General features: G+C 47.1%; 1 protein-coding gene across 1 annotated transcript in view; it reads left to right on the top strand.

Moving 5' to 3' along the window:
- The window catches only part of TG (thyroglobulin), a 235,546-nt gene that overhangs the window by 60,484 nt on the left and 159,897 nt on the right, over positions 1–15,165 (top strand). The window contains exons 27-29 of the mRNA XM_043880093.1: positions 4,153–4,317; positions 13,268–13,333; positions 14,523–14,603. Of these exons, the coding sequence (XP_043736028.1) occupies positions 4,153–4,317; positions 13,268–13,333; positions 14,523–14,603 (312 nt within the window). The remainder of the gene's footprint in view (positions 1–4,152; positions 4,318–13,267; positions 13,334–14,522; positions 14,604–15,165) is intronic.

Below are 15,165 nucleotides of genomic sequence, written 5' to 3'. Positions count from 1 at the left end.
CTCACTGAAGACTCAGATGATGGTTAGCATATTAAAGTACTTTTAAAGTAAGGTACGCACATTGTTTTTTTAGACGTAATGCTATTCCACACTTAGTAAACTACAGAACAATGTGAACATAACTTTTATATGCACTGGGAAACCAAAAATTCATGTGACTCACTTTATTGCAATATTCGCTTTATTGTGGTGGTCTGGAGCCAGACCTGCAATAGCTCTGAGGTGTGTCTGTATATGTCTCTATGTCAGCCTATATTTAGAAACCCTGCAATTCAAATCCAGGATGACTTCTGCCTCTTTAAACTAAATGTCTTTTCTGAGGACACCACAATTTCCCCAGGTGTCCAATTACTCACCAGACCATAGGGTTTTTCAAGCTGGAAATGTTGATTTCATTTTCCGTAGGATCATATACGGAATAATTATTTTGTTCCATGGAGCCATAAGCCCACATGATCCTTTATTTTCCATGACATTTCTGGCTAGCAGCTTGCCAACCTTCCCCTTCAGTGTAACCCTGATCTGTGAATTATGTGGGTTTGAACAGTGACCTCGAAATGCTGCAAGTTAAGCTTTTCTTCAAGACACACATCAACCAGCAGGCAGATATGTTTCTCAGTCTTGTCTGGTGGGCAGACCTGGAATTTTAACTTGTGAAGCTTTGGCTGGATCTGCTCGTGACCAGGAGCAGAATCCTCTTCCTGCTGTCTGGGAAGGCACTTAATTTCTGGAAGAGTCTCCCTGCTCCCTTGTCCCCTCCTCCCCAGCAAGGTTCCCACCCCCTCCAACCTCCCACCCTGAAATGGCTTTGTTTCCACTGATAATTATTAGTGAAAACTCATGAGACTTCCAGACCTACATTCATGAGCCTACTTGTACCTCAATAAGTAGCTGAAGCCACTGGGAAGTGGGGTTCAGTGACCCTTGCGTGGCCTGAAGCTCCTGGCATTGTAACTGAAGCTGGCCTGTGGGATCAGCAAAGTGATTTCAAATCCCCAGCTGTAACAAACACATGAAAAGATGCTCAACATCACTCATTATCAGAGAAATGCAAATCAAAACCACAATGAGGTACCATTACGCGCCAGTCAGGATGGCTGCTATCCAAAAGTCTATAAGCAATAAATGCTGGAGAGGGTGTGGAGAAAAGGGAACCCTCTTACACTGTTGGTGGGAATGCAAACTAGTACAGCTGCTATGGAGAACAGTGTGGAGATTCCTTAAAAAACTGGAAATAAAACTGCCATATGACCCAGCAATCCCACTTCTGGGCATATATACCGAGGAAACCAGATTTGAAAGAGACACGTGCACCCCAATGTTCATCGCAGCACTATTTATAATAGCCAGGACATGGAAGCAACCTAGATGCCCATCAGCAGACGAATGGATAAGGAAGCTGTGGTACATATACACAATGGAATATTACTCAGCCATTAAAAAGAATTCATTTGAATCAGTTCTAATGAGATGGATAAAACTGGAGCCCATTATACAGAGTGAAGTAAGCCAGAAAGATAAATAGCAATACAGTATATTAATGCATATATATGGAATTTAGAAAGATGGTAATGAAAGCCCTATATGCAAAACAGAAAAAGAGACACAGATGTACAGAACAGAATTTTGAACTCTGTGGGAGAAGGCGAGGGTGGGATGTTTCGAGAGAACAGCATCGAAACATGTATATTATCTAGGGTGAAACAGATCACCAGCCCAGGCTGGATGCATGAGACAAGTGCTCCGGGCTGGTGCACTGGGATGACCCAGAGGGATGGGATGGGGGAGGGGAGGTGGGAGGGGTTCGGGATGGGGAGCACGTGTGGATCCATGGCTGATTCATGTCGGTGTATGGCAAAAGTCCCTGCAATATTGTAAAGTAATTAGCCTCCAACTAATAAAAATAAATGAAAAAAATAAAGAAAAAAAATCTTAAAAAAAACAAAAAGCTTGCAAGTCTTTAAAAACCATTCTAACTAATAAAATGCTCTAGTTAACACCAAAAAAAAAAAAAAAAAAAACCTCCAGCCGGCACCCACCTCTCAGACACCTGCACTGCTCACTGGATGCTAGTTAAAGAAGAAAGCAGCCTGCGTTTCTCTTCCCGGCTCTGAGAGGCGGAGGGAAAACACGACCTGCCTCTTGTTTAAGTCCATGATTCTCATTCTTGGTTTATGAGACAGGCAGCCAGAGTTCAGGCTCCTCTGGGCTCTCCGCGGGCTCTTACACTTCCCTGCTGCCCTGTGCTCCAGCTGGGACAGACCAGCCTCCCGTTCCAGCCTCTGCTGCCCCATCCGTGAGATGACGCGGCCTCACCAGCCCGGGGGTTCTGGGATTCAGCCGTGTTAGCTCACGTCACCTGTGGTGCGGTTCACACAGCTTGTTCCCAAGTGCACCCGCCTCCACTGGCCTGCAGTCGGGTGAGCACCTCTGTGGTTGGTGCTGAGGAGCAAGCGTTTTCAAAGCCCTTTCTGCGACTTTGATATGACGGTCCAGGCGGTTTGAGAACCACCAAGTTCTCAAGTTAGTTAGAGAACCACCAAGTTCTGAGTTAGTTAGTGGGTCTCTGAGGTAAACGTTCACCACCAAGATGCTGCTGATAGTAATGGTGATGGTGATTTTTAGCTACTCAGTTAAAGTGGGATAGGAGAGAACAAAACATCAAATTTAAAAGCTGGACATTGGTGAGTCATCTATTTTGGGGACATTTTGGTGAGAGAGGTTTGAAGCGTGTCTGCATTTGGACATAAATTAGGATAACAGAGGGGATGGGAGATGTGAAGTGGAGTATTTCCATTTTTTTCCCCCCCGGGAGAATCTGAACAACTGTACTACCTAACAGGATTATGTATCCAAATTGGTATATGGTATATAAATTATATACCGTATAATGGTATGTATGGTATAAATTGTATACCAAGTAACAGTAATATGGTATAAATAATATACCATGTAACAGTGTATATGGCATAAATAATATACCATGTAATGGTATATATAGTATAAATTGTATACCATATAATGCTATATATGGTATATACATTATATAAATTGGTATATAGTATATAAATTCATTTGGTATATAAATTACTTAATTTCCAAATCTCAATAAACTTAAGCAATGTACTTATATGAGGCTTAATTTCCTCATCTGGAGAAGGAGATAAAAAATAATAAGAATTAAGAGAATTAATATTCTTAAAACACTGACCATAGTGGCTGACATGTCACAGGCATCCCAACATTTGAGTTACCTTTATTGATCTAACTAAAATCACTATCAAATTCAGTTAGGGGACAGGTAGGTCTTTCTGCTACTAAATAAAGTCATAACATTGGGGCAGCTTTTTTAAGATTCAGAGTTAGAAGATATATTCAAGACAAAGTAGTCCACTGCTTTCCAACTGCCAAATCTAGTAATGGACCCTCTCTATGCATCCCAGGGACATGGGTGCTCAGCCTTGACTTGCATCCGCCCAGAGACGAGGAGTTCATTTCCTACCAGGACGGCTTGTGCCCTGAGTGTACAGCTCCTGGATTTTAATAGTTCTGTACCTTGACTCTGAATACGCCTTCCTTGGACTTCCTTCCCGGTCCAGTGGTTAAGACTCTGTGCTTTCCAGTGCTGGCTGTGTGGAGTCAATGCCTGGTCAGGGAACTGAGACCTCACACACCGCATAGTGCGGCCAAAATAATAATAATAAATTAATTAAAAAAATAATCCTGAGCTCTTCAAGATTGATTGTGTGTGTGAGAGAGAGACACAGAGAGAATTGGAGACAGGGGGGTGGGAGACAGGGCACTGTTTATTTCCTTGAATCCTCAAAAATGTGGAAAGTGGAGACAGAGGACGCTGGCAACAGGACCCCTGGTAGTATCAGAGGTGTCTCTGTTGCTGATCCCGTGAGGAAGGGCTCTCGTGGAGGAGAAGTGGTGGCCCTCCTCTCTGGACTTGGCTGGTAAGACAACTGCAGGACGATCGGGGAAGGATGGGCCAAATCAAAAGCAGGCTCCTGAATTCCTGTGCCCATTCCCGAGGACTGGTTCCCTGCCTGCATCCTGCGAGCCTCTCAGGGCGCAGACGTGCGTCTCCAAGGGGCCCCTGCTTGTTTCCCATAACGCCCACCTCTCCTCCGTCTCGTGACTCCGCAGGTCCTCTCCTCTGTGGGTTGCTGAGCTCCCCCGATGTCCTGCTGTGTCACGTCAGAGACTGGAGGGACCCTGCGGAAGCCCAGGCTAATGCTTCCTGTCCCGGGGTGACCTACGACCAGGACAGCCGCCAGGCGACGCTGCGTCTGGGAGGACAGGAGATCGGGGGTAAGTGTCTGCCTTCGTCCCGGGTGCGTTCCTTCACAGTGACCTGGGTTCACCAGCAAGGTCTGCTCCTCTGCTGGGAACCCTCTCTGTATCCTGAGGAATTCATCCTTCCAAAAAGAATTTGTACCAAAATGCTGCATTAAAAGCAACCAGAGCTTCTCAGCAATGCTCCATAAGAAGCGTGGTGTGGCTCTGGGGCCTCAGGTTGGCTCAGGGTAGGCAGGCTCAGGGGGACGGCTGTGCTGACCTCGGCCAGGTTTGCTCATGTACTGGGGTCACTTGGCAATTGGATGATGTTGCTTGGACTTGACCGCGGTGGCCTGGCCCTGCTTCCGTGCCTCGCCTTCTAGATGAGCTTATTCTCCTGTGGGCGGAAGTGGGAGCGTGCGTGCATGCCAGGTGGCTTCAGTTGCATCCGACTCTTTGTGAGTAGCCCGCCAGGCTCCTCTGTCCTTGGATGCTCCAGGCAAGAGTCCTGGAATGAATTGCCATCCCCTCCTCCAGGGAATCTTCCCGACCCTGGAATCCAACCCACATCTCCTGTGTCTCCTGCACTGGCAGGCAGGTTCTTTACCGCTAGTGCCACCTGGGACGTCCCAGGAGAGGGAGAGAACAGGGAAGGCAAGCCGGGACACTGAAGGATGAGACTTGGGTCCGACACTGTCACCAAGACCTCATTGCGCTGGCCTCACCTGAAGTCAGGGCTGGGGAAACATACTCCATTCTTTAGCGGGAGCGACTGCAGAGTCCTGTGTAAAATGTGTGGTTCCAAGGAGGGGTGAAGAACTGGAGGCCAAAATGCAATCTGTCTCCCAAGTGAGTGCCCCCCTGGGCAGACTTCCCCCTCTGACAGTTAAGGAATTCCAGGCGGTAACCACTGCACCGCCCATCCTACTTAGAGGGGCGTGAGGAACTGTGGGGCCCCTGACATGGGCTCAACTGATGGAAATAACCCTTGAGCTGGCTCCTTGGTCTTTTTCCTTTGAGAAGCTCTTCCAACCTTTTCCTCAAGCATGTAAGTGTTGGATCTAAAGGTCACCCCGAGATCATGCACTCCACCCCTCATTTTATAGGGAGATATGTTAGCAACTGCGACCCCAGTGGGCAGTCAGCTCTCTCTGTCTCCCCTGGCCCTGGGTGGCCTCCACCTGCAGATCTCTACCTGGGAGGGGCTGAGACTGCTCTTTCCTGAGCCAGGACAGACCACACCAGTGCGCCTCAGTGTGGTCAGGACCAGCAGGCAGGCTGAGCATCACCAGGGGATCAGGAGAGATACGCGTTCTCAGGCCTCTCCCCGAACCCCCAGGGATCCACTCTAACAGGCTGTCTGATGATGCTATGTCCGCTAAGTCTAAGAAGCTCTGAGTAAGTAGGTGACCTGGAAGTTCTCTTCCGACCTCAAGAGTCTGAGTTTACAGGGCCCAGTTGCTCACTTACTTCTTCAGATCCAGTGTGAGGTCAGGGGCAGCCAGGCTCCATCTTATCTACTCTCTGCTCTATTTATCTGCCAGCCCTTGAACGTCAGAACTGGACCCCATGGTTCCAGTCTACCCTCTGAGCGGGGAGGGGCGAAAGCCCACGCTGGTGTCAGCCAGAAAGAGGAGGGAGGGGGCTGACCTGTCAAAAGAGCCGTGAGATCCCCTGGAACGTGGTCCTCTATGGGCTGGCAGAGACTGGGTCCTGCCTCCCGGAGAAGTTTCCATGCTCTGCTTCTCAATGTGCTGCAGCTCTTGGGGTTCCAATGGCAGTGAGCTCAAGGTCACCTCCTCCAAGAGCCCTCCCTGACTACCCACAGAGCTTATTCCTTCCTCCTCTGTGGGCCTTCAAGCGTACTTCATGCATTGGTCTTTTAGGAAGCACAGGGCAATGGGCAGTGCGCTGAAGCTGAGCCTTTGTCTGGCTGCTTCCCTCCCTGGCCCAGTTGAGAGTTTGCCCCGTGGTGCTGAATTACAGTTTTGGACACCAGCTGTGTGGCCTTGAGCAAGCCAGTAAATGTCTGCAGGCCTGATTGCTAATGGGGTAATGACAGCTCCCCGCTCACTGGGTTTCTGTGAAGATGAAAGGAGAGGATAGACAATAACAGTACTCATAGAAATGTCTTCCATCATGCTTACTAAGAGCCAGGCCCTGCTCCAAGGTCTTGAGCTGTTCTAACTCACGGATCCTCAACATGGTGCTTTGGGGGAGGCACTAGTGTTACCATTGTTCCCATTTTACAGCTGTAGACACTGAGGCAAGCAAGTGAGGGCTTCCCAAGGTCTCAGAGCTGTAAGTAGAAGGGTTGGGACCTCAGTCCAGGCATTCTGCCTCCAAAGGCCTCCAAAGTGACTTTCTTAACTGCCTCCTTATATTGGTACTTTCAGATGATCCCCGTGTAGAACTTAGTAGAATATTTGACACACAGTATTAATATTACATGATATCATTAAATGATATCTGTCATTTTTGGTTATATTTTAAGAACTAGACTTATTATATAGTATATAATAAGATCTGTGTCTTATTAACTTCTGGATTCACACTATGGAACGTAAGACCTGGAATAGAGACTGTACATAGTACCTGTGGAATGCCTATTCACCAAAGCCTGGAAAAAAATATTACAGAATTTGGTGGAATTCCATGAGGATTCGTTTCTTTTGTGGTAAATAAAATCAAATAGTTTATTTCTATGATGGAAAGTTAACATATGGGATCCGTTATTCTGAGAGGTAGCCCAGGGTGAAAACGAGCATTTGAAGAAAGATACATGATCAATTCGTGGGCAGTAAATGCAGAGTGAATCGCTTAACACAGAGTGTGTGCTTGGTCCATGCCCAAGAAGTGGAGACTGTGCCCTCATCTGGCCTCCCTGAGATGGAGTGGTTACTTTTGAAGTTTTTTTTCCAGGGCCCTGGGTGTATATGTATATCTTGGGGTCCAGGTGGAGCTTTATGAAGGGAACTCTTTGCTGGGAATTTCAGGCAGCCTCAGTCATGTTCGTGATGTTCCAGATTGAGGGTTGCTTTGTATACAGGGTGACTTGGAGGTCACCTCCAGTTGGGAACTGTAAGGAAAGGAAGGGATCCTTCCTTTCCACAATAGAAAGTCAGCTTCAAGTACAATTAACCCCTGAGAAAGTAAACATAGGGATTAAAATTCTTACTAAAGTGCGAATAGCTGAAAAAATCCTTTCCTAATGGCAGATATTGATGAAAGGAAAGAAGAGTGAGAATTCCAGGTATCTGAACAGCTGATGGAACCAGTGTAGACTGGATTGGGAGAACATGAGAGGAGGTAGGGGCAGTAAAGAGGAACTCCATCCATCCCACGGTGGTTGAGGGTCAACTTCTCTTCCTTCCATTTAGCAAATGGTTAGATGCTCATTAAAATGCAGACTCTGGAATCAGACTTCAGGAGGCAAATCCCAAGGTGAATGCTTACTCATTGTATGATCTCTTTGTCTTGGTTTTTCTAATTATAAAATGAGTTTTATGGTGATTTCTGATGCTTGGGGAGGTTGGAAGGATCCTAGGAAGAATGCATGTGAAGTCCTTGGAATACTGCCCAGACGGGCACTGGGTAGATACTGGAGATGCCGGAGCAGTGGTTTGCACTGAAAACGTTGCAGCTGAATCCTGCTTCCTCCTCCCCCACCAGTTCCATAACCTTGTTCAAATCACCTAATCCCCCCACCCCGAACCTCAGGATTTTCATCTGCAAAATAGGGGTGTACTTTTTAATATCTTACACAATGAAGCAGGGCTTCCCAGGTGGCTCAGTGGTAAAGGATCCTCCTGCCAATGCAGCAGATACAGGAACATGGGGATTGATCTCTGGGCCGGGAATATCCCCTGGAGGAAGAAATGGCTACCCGTTCTTGGGGGAGGCACTCCCAGTACTCTTGCCGGGAAAATCCCATCGACAGAGGATTGCTAACATGCACTACAGGCTGAAGTTTAAGGTGGTTTTCTGAACCCCAAGTCCCTGGTCCCCTGCCTGCACATCCAGCAGAAGTGTTCTGCAGGACGTCTGGTTTGGACGTCGACTCGTCGGTCAGCTCACAGGTATGCTCAGGACCTGCTTCGTCAGGTGGCCTGGTTCTTGGAGAATGAGCATTTACTTAGAAAGCGTCAGTGAATGGAACACCCTAAATTCAAATAGTAAGCATGTCAGTATCCGTGTTGCATTTTACAAAGCATTTTCCATCAGCTCAGTTGATCCGTGTTTGACAGTCTGGTGAGACCGAGGCCATCTGAGGCACAAATGTGAGGTTGTATCACACTTTTGCTCATGGGAGTGAGGTTCAAAGCTGTGACGTGTCACATTTCAAGAAGCTATCTTTGCATTAATTGCCGTGGCTAGGGCTTCAGCTGCAGCTTCGGGGATCAGAGTTGTCAGGGGCAGCACTCACTGTCTGCTGAGATGGTCCTGCACCTGCTTGGCTGGAAGCAGAAAGTGCTTCAGAGGGATCCTTCCCTCAAAGCAGCAAACTAAGGGGTCTGGTAATTGAAAAGTGTGCTGGCTGGCCATCTCTCTGGGGCCGCTGTACTGCAGTCAGTCATTGGGTGATGAATGTCAGCTACCAGCCTGCTCTACTCCAGGAGTCTGAAGGACTGTGGGGGCAAGGGAACAAAAGGTGCAGGAGAGGCGGAGGGGCGAGTGTGCGCTGCAGTGCCGAGTGGGGGGTGCAGGACAGCCATCGGGAGGGGAGTTGCTGAGCTCACCCGTTCACCTCTCGTCCTGAGAAGCAGCTGGCTGTGAGGTGCCCAGCCGGGCAGTTGGATCACTGAGATGGGTGGAGTGGTTTCTGCTCTCAAGGGGCTCACAGGCTAGTTGGGGTGACCTATAGGGACGTTATTAAAGTGTGGTGGGCTTCCTGTTTGCCCATCTTATGGGCTGATGACAGATCATTGGACACAGAATCCCCCTGAGCACGTCTTTACTCTCTCTTAAAAAAAATTTTTTTTTTCTATAGCACAATTTTGGGCTTCCCTGGTGGCTCAGTCAGTAAAGAATCTTTCTGCAACGCAGGAGACTGCCTGCCAATGCAGGAGACCCAGGTTCGATCCCTGGGTTGGGAAGATGCCTTGGAGAAAGAAATGGCAACCCACTTAATATTCTTGCCTGGGAAATTCCATGGACAGAGGAGCCTGGTGGGCTACTGTCCATGGGGTTGCAAGAGTCGGATCTGACTTAGCAACTAAACCACCACCATAGCACAATTTTATGTGTGTATGAAACAGGGCATTAAAATTGAATTTTCATCCAGACATCAATACACAATAGCTATGACATTTCCAAGTGAGGAATCACTGTGGACATTCAATGTAAATTCTCAAGAACCATTTCCCGGACCCCCAAACACCTACTTGGATGATGTAAAAGGTAGCAAAACAGAGGAAGGAGAATTTTGTAAGTAGGCTTATTTGGGAGAGAGCTGAGGGACATGTCTCCTCTTCTGTTAAGCCAACCAACCCTTTCTCACTCCAGAGGAGTTTAGGGTAGACTTCTGATATTACCCAGAACAAACAAATACATCTCCAAACAAACAACCCCACGAATCACCTGGAAACCATCTTATTGGCACTTTTCACTTCATGAGGTTTCTCTTTCCTGTCACCAGCTTTCTTGTTAACCTTTGTGCCTGGGTTGACATGTGTCTCAATAGAGGAATCCACTCAGAGTTTGCTCTCCTAAATTCCCAATGGACATCTCTGGACTTTTTCAACTATTTGGTGTTGGCTAGATTGATCTTGTTTCTAAGAAAAAGTCTTAGTAATCTCTAAGCTCTGGAGAAGGACATGGCACCCCACTCCAGTACTCTTGCCTGGAAAATCCCATGGACGGAGGAGCCTGGTGGGCTGCAGTCCATGGGGTTGTGAGGAGTCAGACACGACCGAGCAACTTCACTTTCACTTTTCACTTTCATGCATTGGAGAAGGAAATGGCACCCCACTCCAGTGTTCTTGCCTGGAGAATCCCAGGGATGGGGGAGCCTGGTGGGCTGCCATCTATGGGGCCGCACAGAGTTGGACACAACTGAAGCGACTTAGCAGCAGCAGCAGCAATCTCTAAGCTCTGTCTCATTTCCGACAGTGACTTGTAGTATAAATGAATAAAAAATAGGCAGATTAAGCATCTTCTAATGTCCATAGGGATTTAAAATTTGATGGGAGAAACAGGCCTTGGCAGAAGTACTCCTGGGTTTGTTCTAAATCCTAAAGCTTCATGTTGTTGGTTCATGGTGAGGCTCAGCTTGCTGGCTGGCATTCTCTTTATGGGAGTCTGTTTTGTATCAATGATTGTCATTTTCTTGGAGTGCTGGGGGCTGAGAGGGAGGAACTCATGATGCTTGTTGTCACCGGATGACTCTGGAGTGGATGTATGGCGGATACTTACACACGGATGACCCTATTGGTTCTTTACAGTAGCCATCATTAGCACCAAGCAGAGCCTGAGACTAGGGTTCAGGAGTGTAGTTTATACAGGAAGGACAAGGAATAGAAGTAGAGACATGGGGGGGAGAATAATACAGAGAAGAGAAAATGGCCAGTAAAAGGTAGATTCTGAAACCTGGGCTTTCCAGTTTAGGAACCTGCCCACCCCCAGTTCAGTCAATCCTAAAGGAAATCAATCCTGAATATTCCCTGGAAGGACTGAAGCTGAAGCTCCAATACTTTGGCCACCTGATGTGAAAAGCCGACTCATTGGACAAGGCCTTGATGCTGGGGAAGATTGACAGCAGGAGGGGAAGGAGGTGACAGAGCATGAAATGGTTGGATGGCATCACTGACTCAATGGACACAAATCTCAGCAAACTCCAGGAGATGGTGAAAAACAGGAAAGCCTGGCATGCTGCAGTCCATGAGGTCACAAAGAGTCGGACTTGACTTAGCAACAGAACAACAACACTTCCAGGTTTTTAAAGTCAAGCTTTTACACCCCAGATGCAGCACAGGGTCTCTGCAGAATTGTCTTGAAGTCAGTTAAGATCACATAACACCCATCAACCGTCAAGAATCAGGCTCCATGCCAAACTCCCACCATTCTAAATGTGTATGTGTTCCTGCAGCCTTGATTACAGAGAGAGCAGGTTACATGCGTCAGAGTCTGCAGGCCTGTTTATGTAATGGGGAAGTTTTAACTCAGTTCTTGTGGAAGGCATGGAACAATGTCTGAACAACCTAAACCATTAGCCAGGAAAAGGAGGAATCGTGTAGCTTCTGTTTTCTGTACCTTACCATCAAAAACATAGAACTGGAGAGGCTTTGAGGAATGGAGTGCAGGATCAGAAGTGTGCAGGAAGAAAACCAGTTTCACGGTCAGCCTTCTTGTGCTTGTGCAGTGAGCCTCTGGGTTTACTTGGTGGAATCCGAAAACCATTGGCTGCTTTGTTTTCCTTACACATACCTCTTTGCATTCATGAATGTGCTGAACACTGGTTCTATACCACGGGTTATGCTAGGTTTGGGTGAGAAAAAGAGGAATAAGGCTCAATTCTCAGCCTCTGGCAGTGTATTTAAGGAGCTGGAAAATTATGGTCAAGCATGGATCGGAAGATAGAAATTCCTGGCCTCACAAATACCATCCCCATTTGCCAATGGGGACTCAGAGGCCTTAAGTGAGATGGAAAATTAATGCAACTGTTGACTCTTCTTTAAGTTCTGATCTCTTTAAACCAATCCTCAGTTCCTTAAGTGATGCTAAGTGTCACAGCACCATGACCCTTCCCCCTGTAGTCCCTTTGGTGCCCTAAGAAAGACATGTGGAGTCTGGTGAGGACAGAGGGAAGGAAAAGGGCCCACTGAACTGAGAAGGTATCTTGACACTGGGAAATGAGGCAGGCAGCTCCAAATAATCAGTGGTTCAATTTATTACAGGGTAACTTACTTAGAGGGTTGGATGGGGATCCAACATCAGTGATCTAGAACCATTAGTAGCTATACTCTGCACTGTTGAGGAGCCCCTGGGATGATTTATAATTAACCTAGGGTCCTGAAGAGTTGGACATGACTGGGCACATATACACACATAGGAGTATGTCCTTAGTGGCTCAGTGGTAAATAATCTGCATGCCTATACAGGAGACTCAGGTTCAATCCCTGGTCCAGGAAAATCCCCTGGACAAGGAATTGGCAACCTGCTCCAATATTCTTGCCTGAGGGAACCCCATGGACAGAGGAGCCTGGTGGGCTACAGTCCATAGGGTCACAAAGAGTTAGACACAACTGAGAGAATGGCTGAACAACAAAAGCAAATAGAGGTACGTGCTTGGGAACAAGGCATGCATTCCTAAGTCAAGATTTATGAATGGGTAGCTAGACTCATGGGTGCTGGGAATATATCAGCCAAGGTCTTCATCATTTTTTGGAGGCTACCAGAGCACAGAAACCACCTGGACTTAACAATTGTTGTGTGTGGGTTCATCTGCTCGGTCACATCTGACTCTTTGCAACCCCATGAACTGTAGTCCTCCAGGCTCCTCTTGTCCACAGAATTTTTCAGGCAAGAATACTAGAGTGGATTGCCATTTTCCTCCTCTAGGGGATCTTTCCAACCTAGGAATCAAACCTGAGTCTCCTACATTGGCAGGCAGATTCTTTAACACCAGAACCACCTGGGAAGCCCAACAATTGTTAAACAATACATATTAACTACAAAACCGTTGACAACAGAGAAGTGATTTACCAACCTGGACAGTCCTAGGCTTCAATGGAAGAATAGGAGGAACTGCATGGGCCCAAGATGGTGTCAGTTATGCTAACAGCTATACTCTGGCCAGCTCTAGTTTTGTACTAGCCACTGGAAGAGAGCTCCAAGATAGACTTTGGGATGCACCTTGTATGGGAAACAGAGTGTCAGGCTCAGGAGGGGCCAGTGTCGGGTTGGTGAGGCAGTTGTGGTCATGGTGAGTCCCTAGTAGGAGCAAGCACACTCGAGCTCATACAAATAAACATCTTCTTTGCAGGTCTGACCCCCCTGGAAGGAACTAAGGACACCTTTACCAGCTTCCAGCAGGTTTATCTCTGGAAAGGTGAGCTCTGTGGTGGGGACCGTGGTGACTGTCCAAGTGAGTGCCCTGTGTGGAGAGAAGGGCCTCAATTCTCATCAGATATTAAAGTTGTAAAACAAAAATGAAAAGTGTGGAAACCCAGGGAGGGATGAAGTAAGCACTGGGTCCTGTGAGATCAAGTTCATTGACCACCAGGTGTCTTTGTCAGTAGCATGGGAGCTCTGAGGACACCACACACTTGAGGCCCTTCTCCTGGGGGACTCAGACCCAGGTGCCTCCCTCCCAGGAGCTCAGTCTTCTCTCTCATCATGTTAGACTCATCCCACATGCCTTTCACAGTCTCTGGCTCTGAGTAGGCACTTGGCCAATGTTCATAAACTCAAAGGAGGACAAACAAAGCAGTGAAGAATCCACCTGCCAATGCAGGAGACATCGATTTGATCCCTGGGTTGGGAAGATCCCCTGGGAGAGGAAATGGCAGCCCACTTCAGTATTCTTGCCTGGAGAATTCAATGGATAGAGGAGCCTGGTGGGCTACAGTCCATGGGGTCGCATAGAGTTGGACATGACTGAGCGACTGAGCATGAACAACTTTTATAATAGTGTGTATAACTATACTTCAATTAAAAAAATAAAAAAATAAAATTCTGGTAAATAACCTTCTAGCTGGTGGAAAACTAAGGACTTGCTTCTCCCCTAGGACATTTGCCCCACTAAGCAGAAGCATCCCGAGATCCACCTAAAACCTAGTTCCCCCATCATGGAAGACCTGTTACTGACTTGGGAGTTTTATTTAACTCTTTTGAATTCCATTTCATTTACTCTCCACCTGCCTGTTCTAGAATAAGTTATTTCAAGTCTCTGAGTCTCAGTTTTCTCAAGAGTAAAATGGAAATCTTACTCCTTACCTTCATGGAGTCTTGTGAAGACCAATATTTATGAGCATACTCTGTTAACTCTGGAGGATTTTGTAAATGTTGATAATTTCAGCATCAAGGACAATGATAGTTCTCTTATGGAGAAGTTGGTTGATGTTCCATAAAAAGCCAAAGAATGCAGAACTATGCCACTGGATTTGTTCAGATCTTATTGGGGCCCCTGACTGTGGACCCTAAGGATTTCTCACATTGTCATTATCATTTTGTTGGCCAGAAAAATACCTCCCTTTTCCTCTCGAATATTAGAACAATAATCCCTTTTTCTCTCCTAGATTCTGACATGGGGTCCCGGTCTGAGTCTATGGGATGCAGAAGAGACATGGAACCAAGGCCAGCATCTCCAACAGAAACAGGTACCCACCCCAAACTTCTTGATATACTTGGGGGTCTGGCTGTGGAGACAAGATGGTCATGCCAAAGGTCTGATCTGTGAATGGACCCATGATGGGTAAGCTGGAACTTTCAAGTCTGGGGCTGAGCAGAGCTGAGAGCTGTCTTCACAGATGAAGGCTGCCATTTGGGAGGGAGATAGATATTCCACGTGGCTTCAGAAGACAGAGGGCATATCAGTGGTTCTCATTTACAAAGAGGCAGATTTGACTCCTCGACTTCCTAACTGTGGGGTGGGCTGCTGCGGTCAGGATAGACAAGTCACATGAGTCTCTTCAGGGAGATTGGACAGAAATGTCGTGAGCAAGAGTCCTGCCTTAGTGAAAAGTTGAACCAGATGGCTCTCAGGTTTACTCCCCAACAAAGATTCTAAGATTTTGCAACTCCATAGTTTTTAGGACTTTCTGGGACCTTCTGAACTTTTCTTGCCTTACCAGACTCCCAGCCATATTGATTCCAAACTGGCTCTGGGATCATTGAGCCTGCAAGTGTGTGTGTGTGTGTGTGTGTGTGTGTGTGTGTGTG

Source organism: Cervus elaphus, chromosome 21 (genome assembly GCF_910594005.1).
Source record: "Cervus elaphus chromosome 21, mCerEla1.1, whole genome shotgun sequence".
Taxonomy (NCBI): Eukaryota; Metazoa; Chordata; class Mammalia; order Artiodactyla; family Cervidae; genus Cervus; species Cervus elaphus.
Note: the sequence above shows the minus strand (reverse complement) of the source record. Positions and strands in the feature narration are given on the sequence as shown.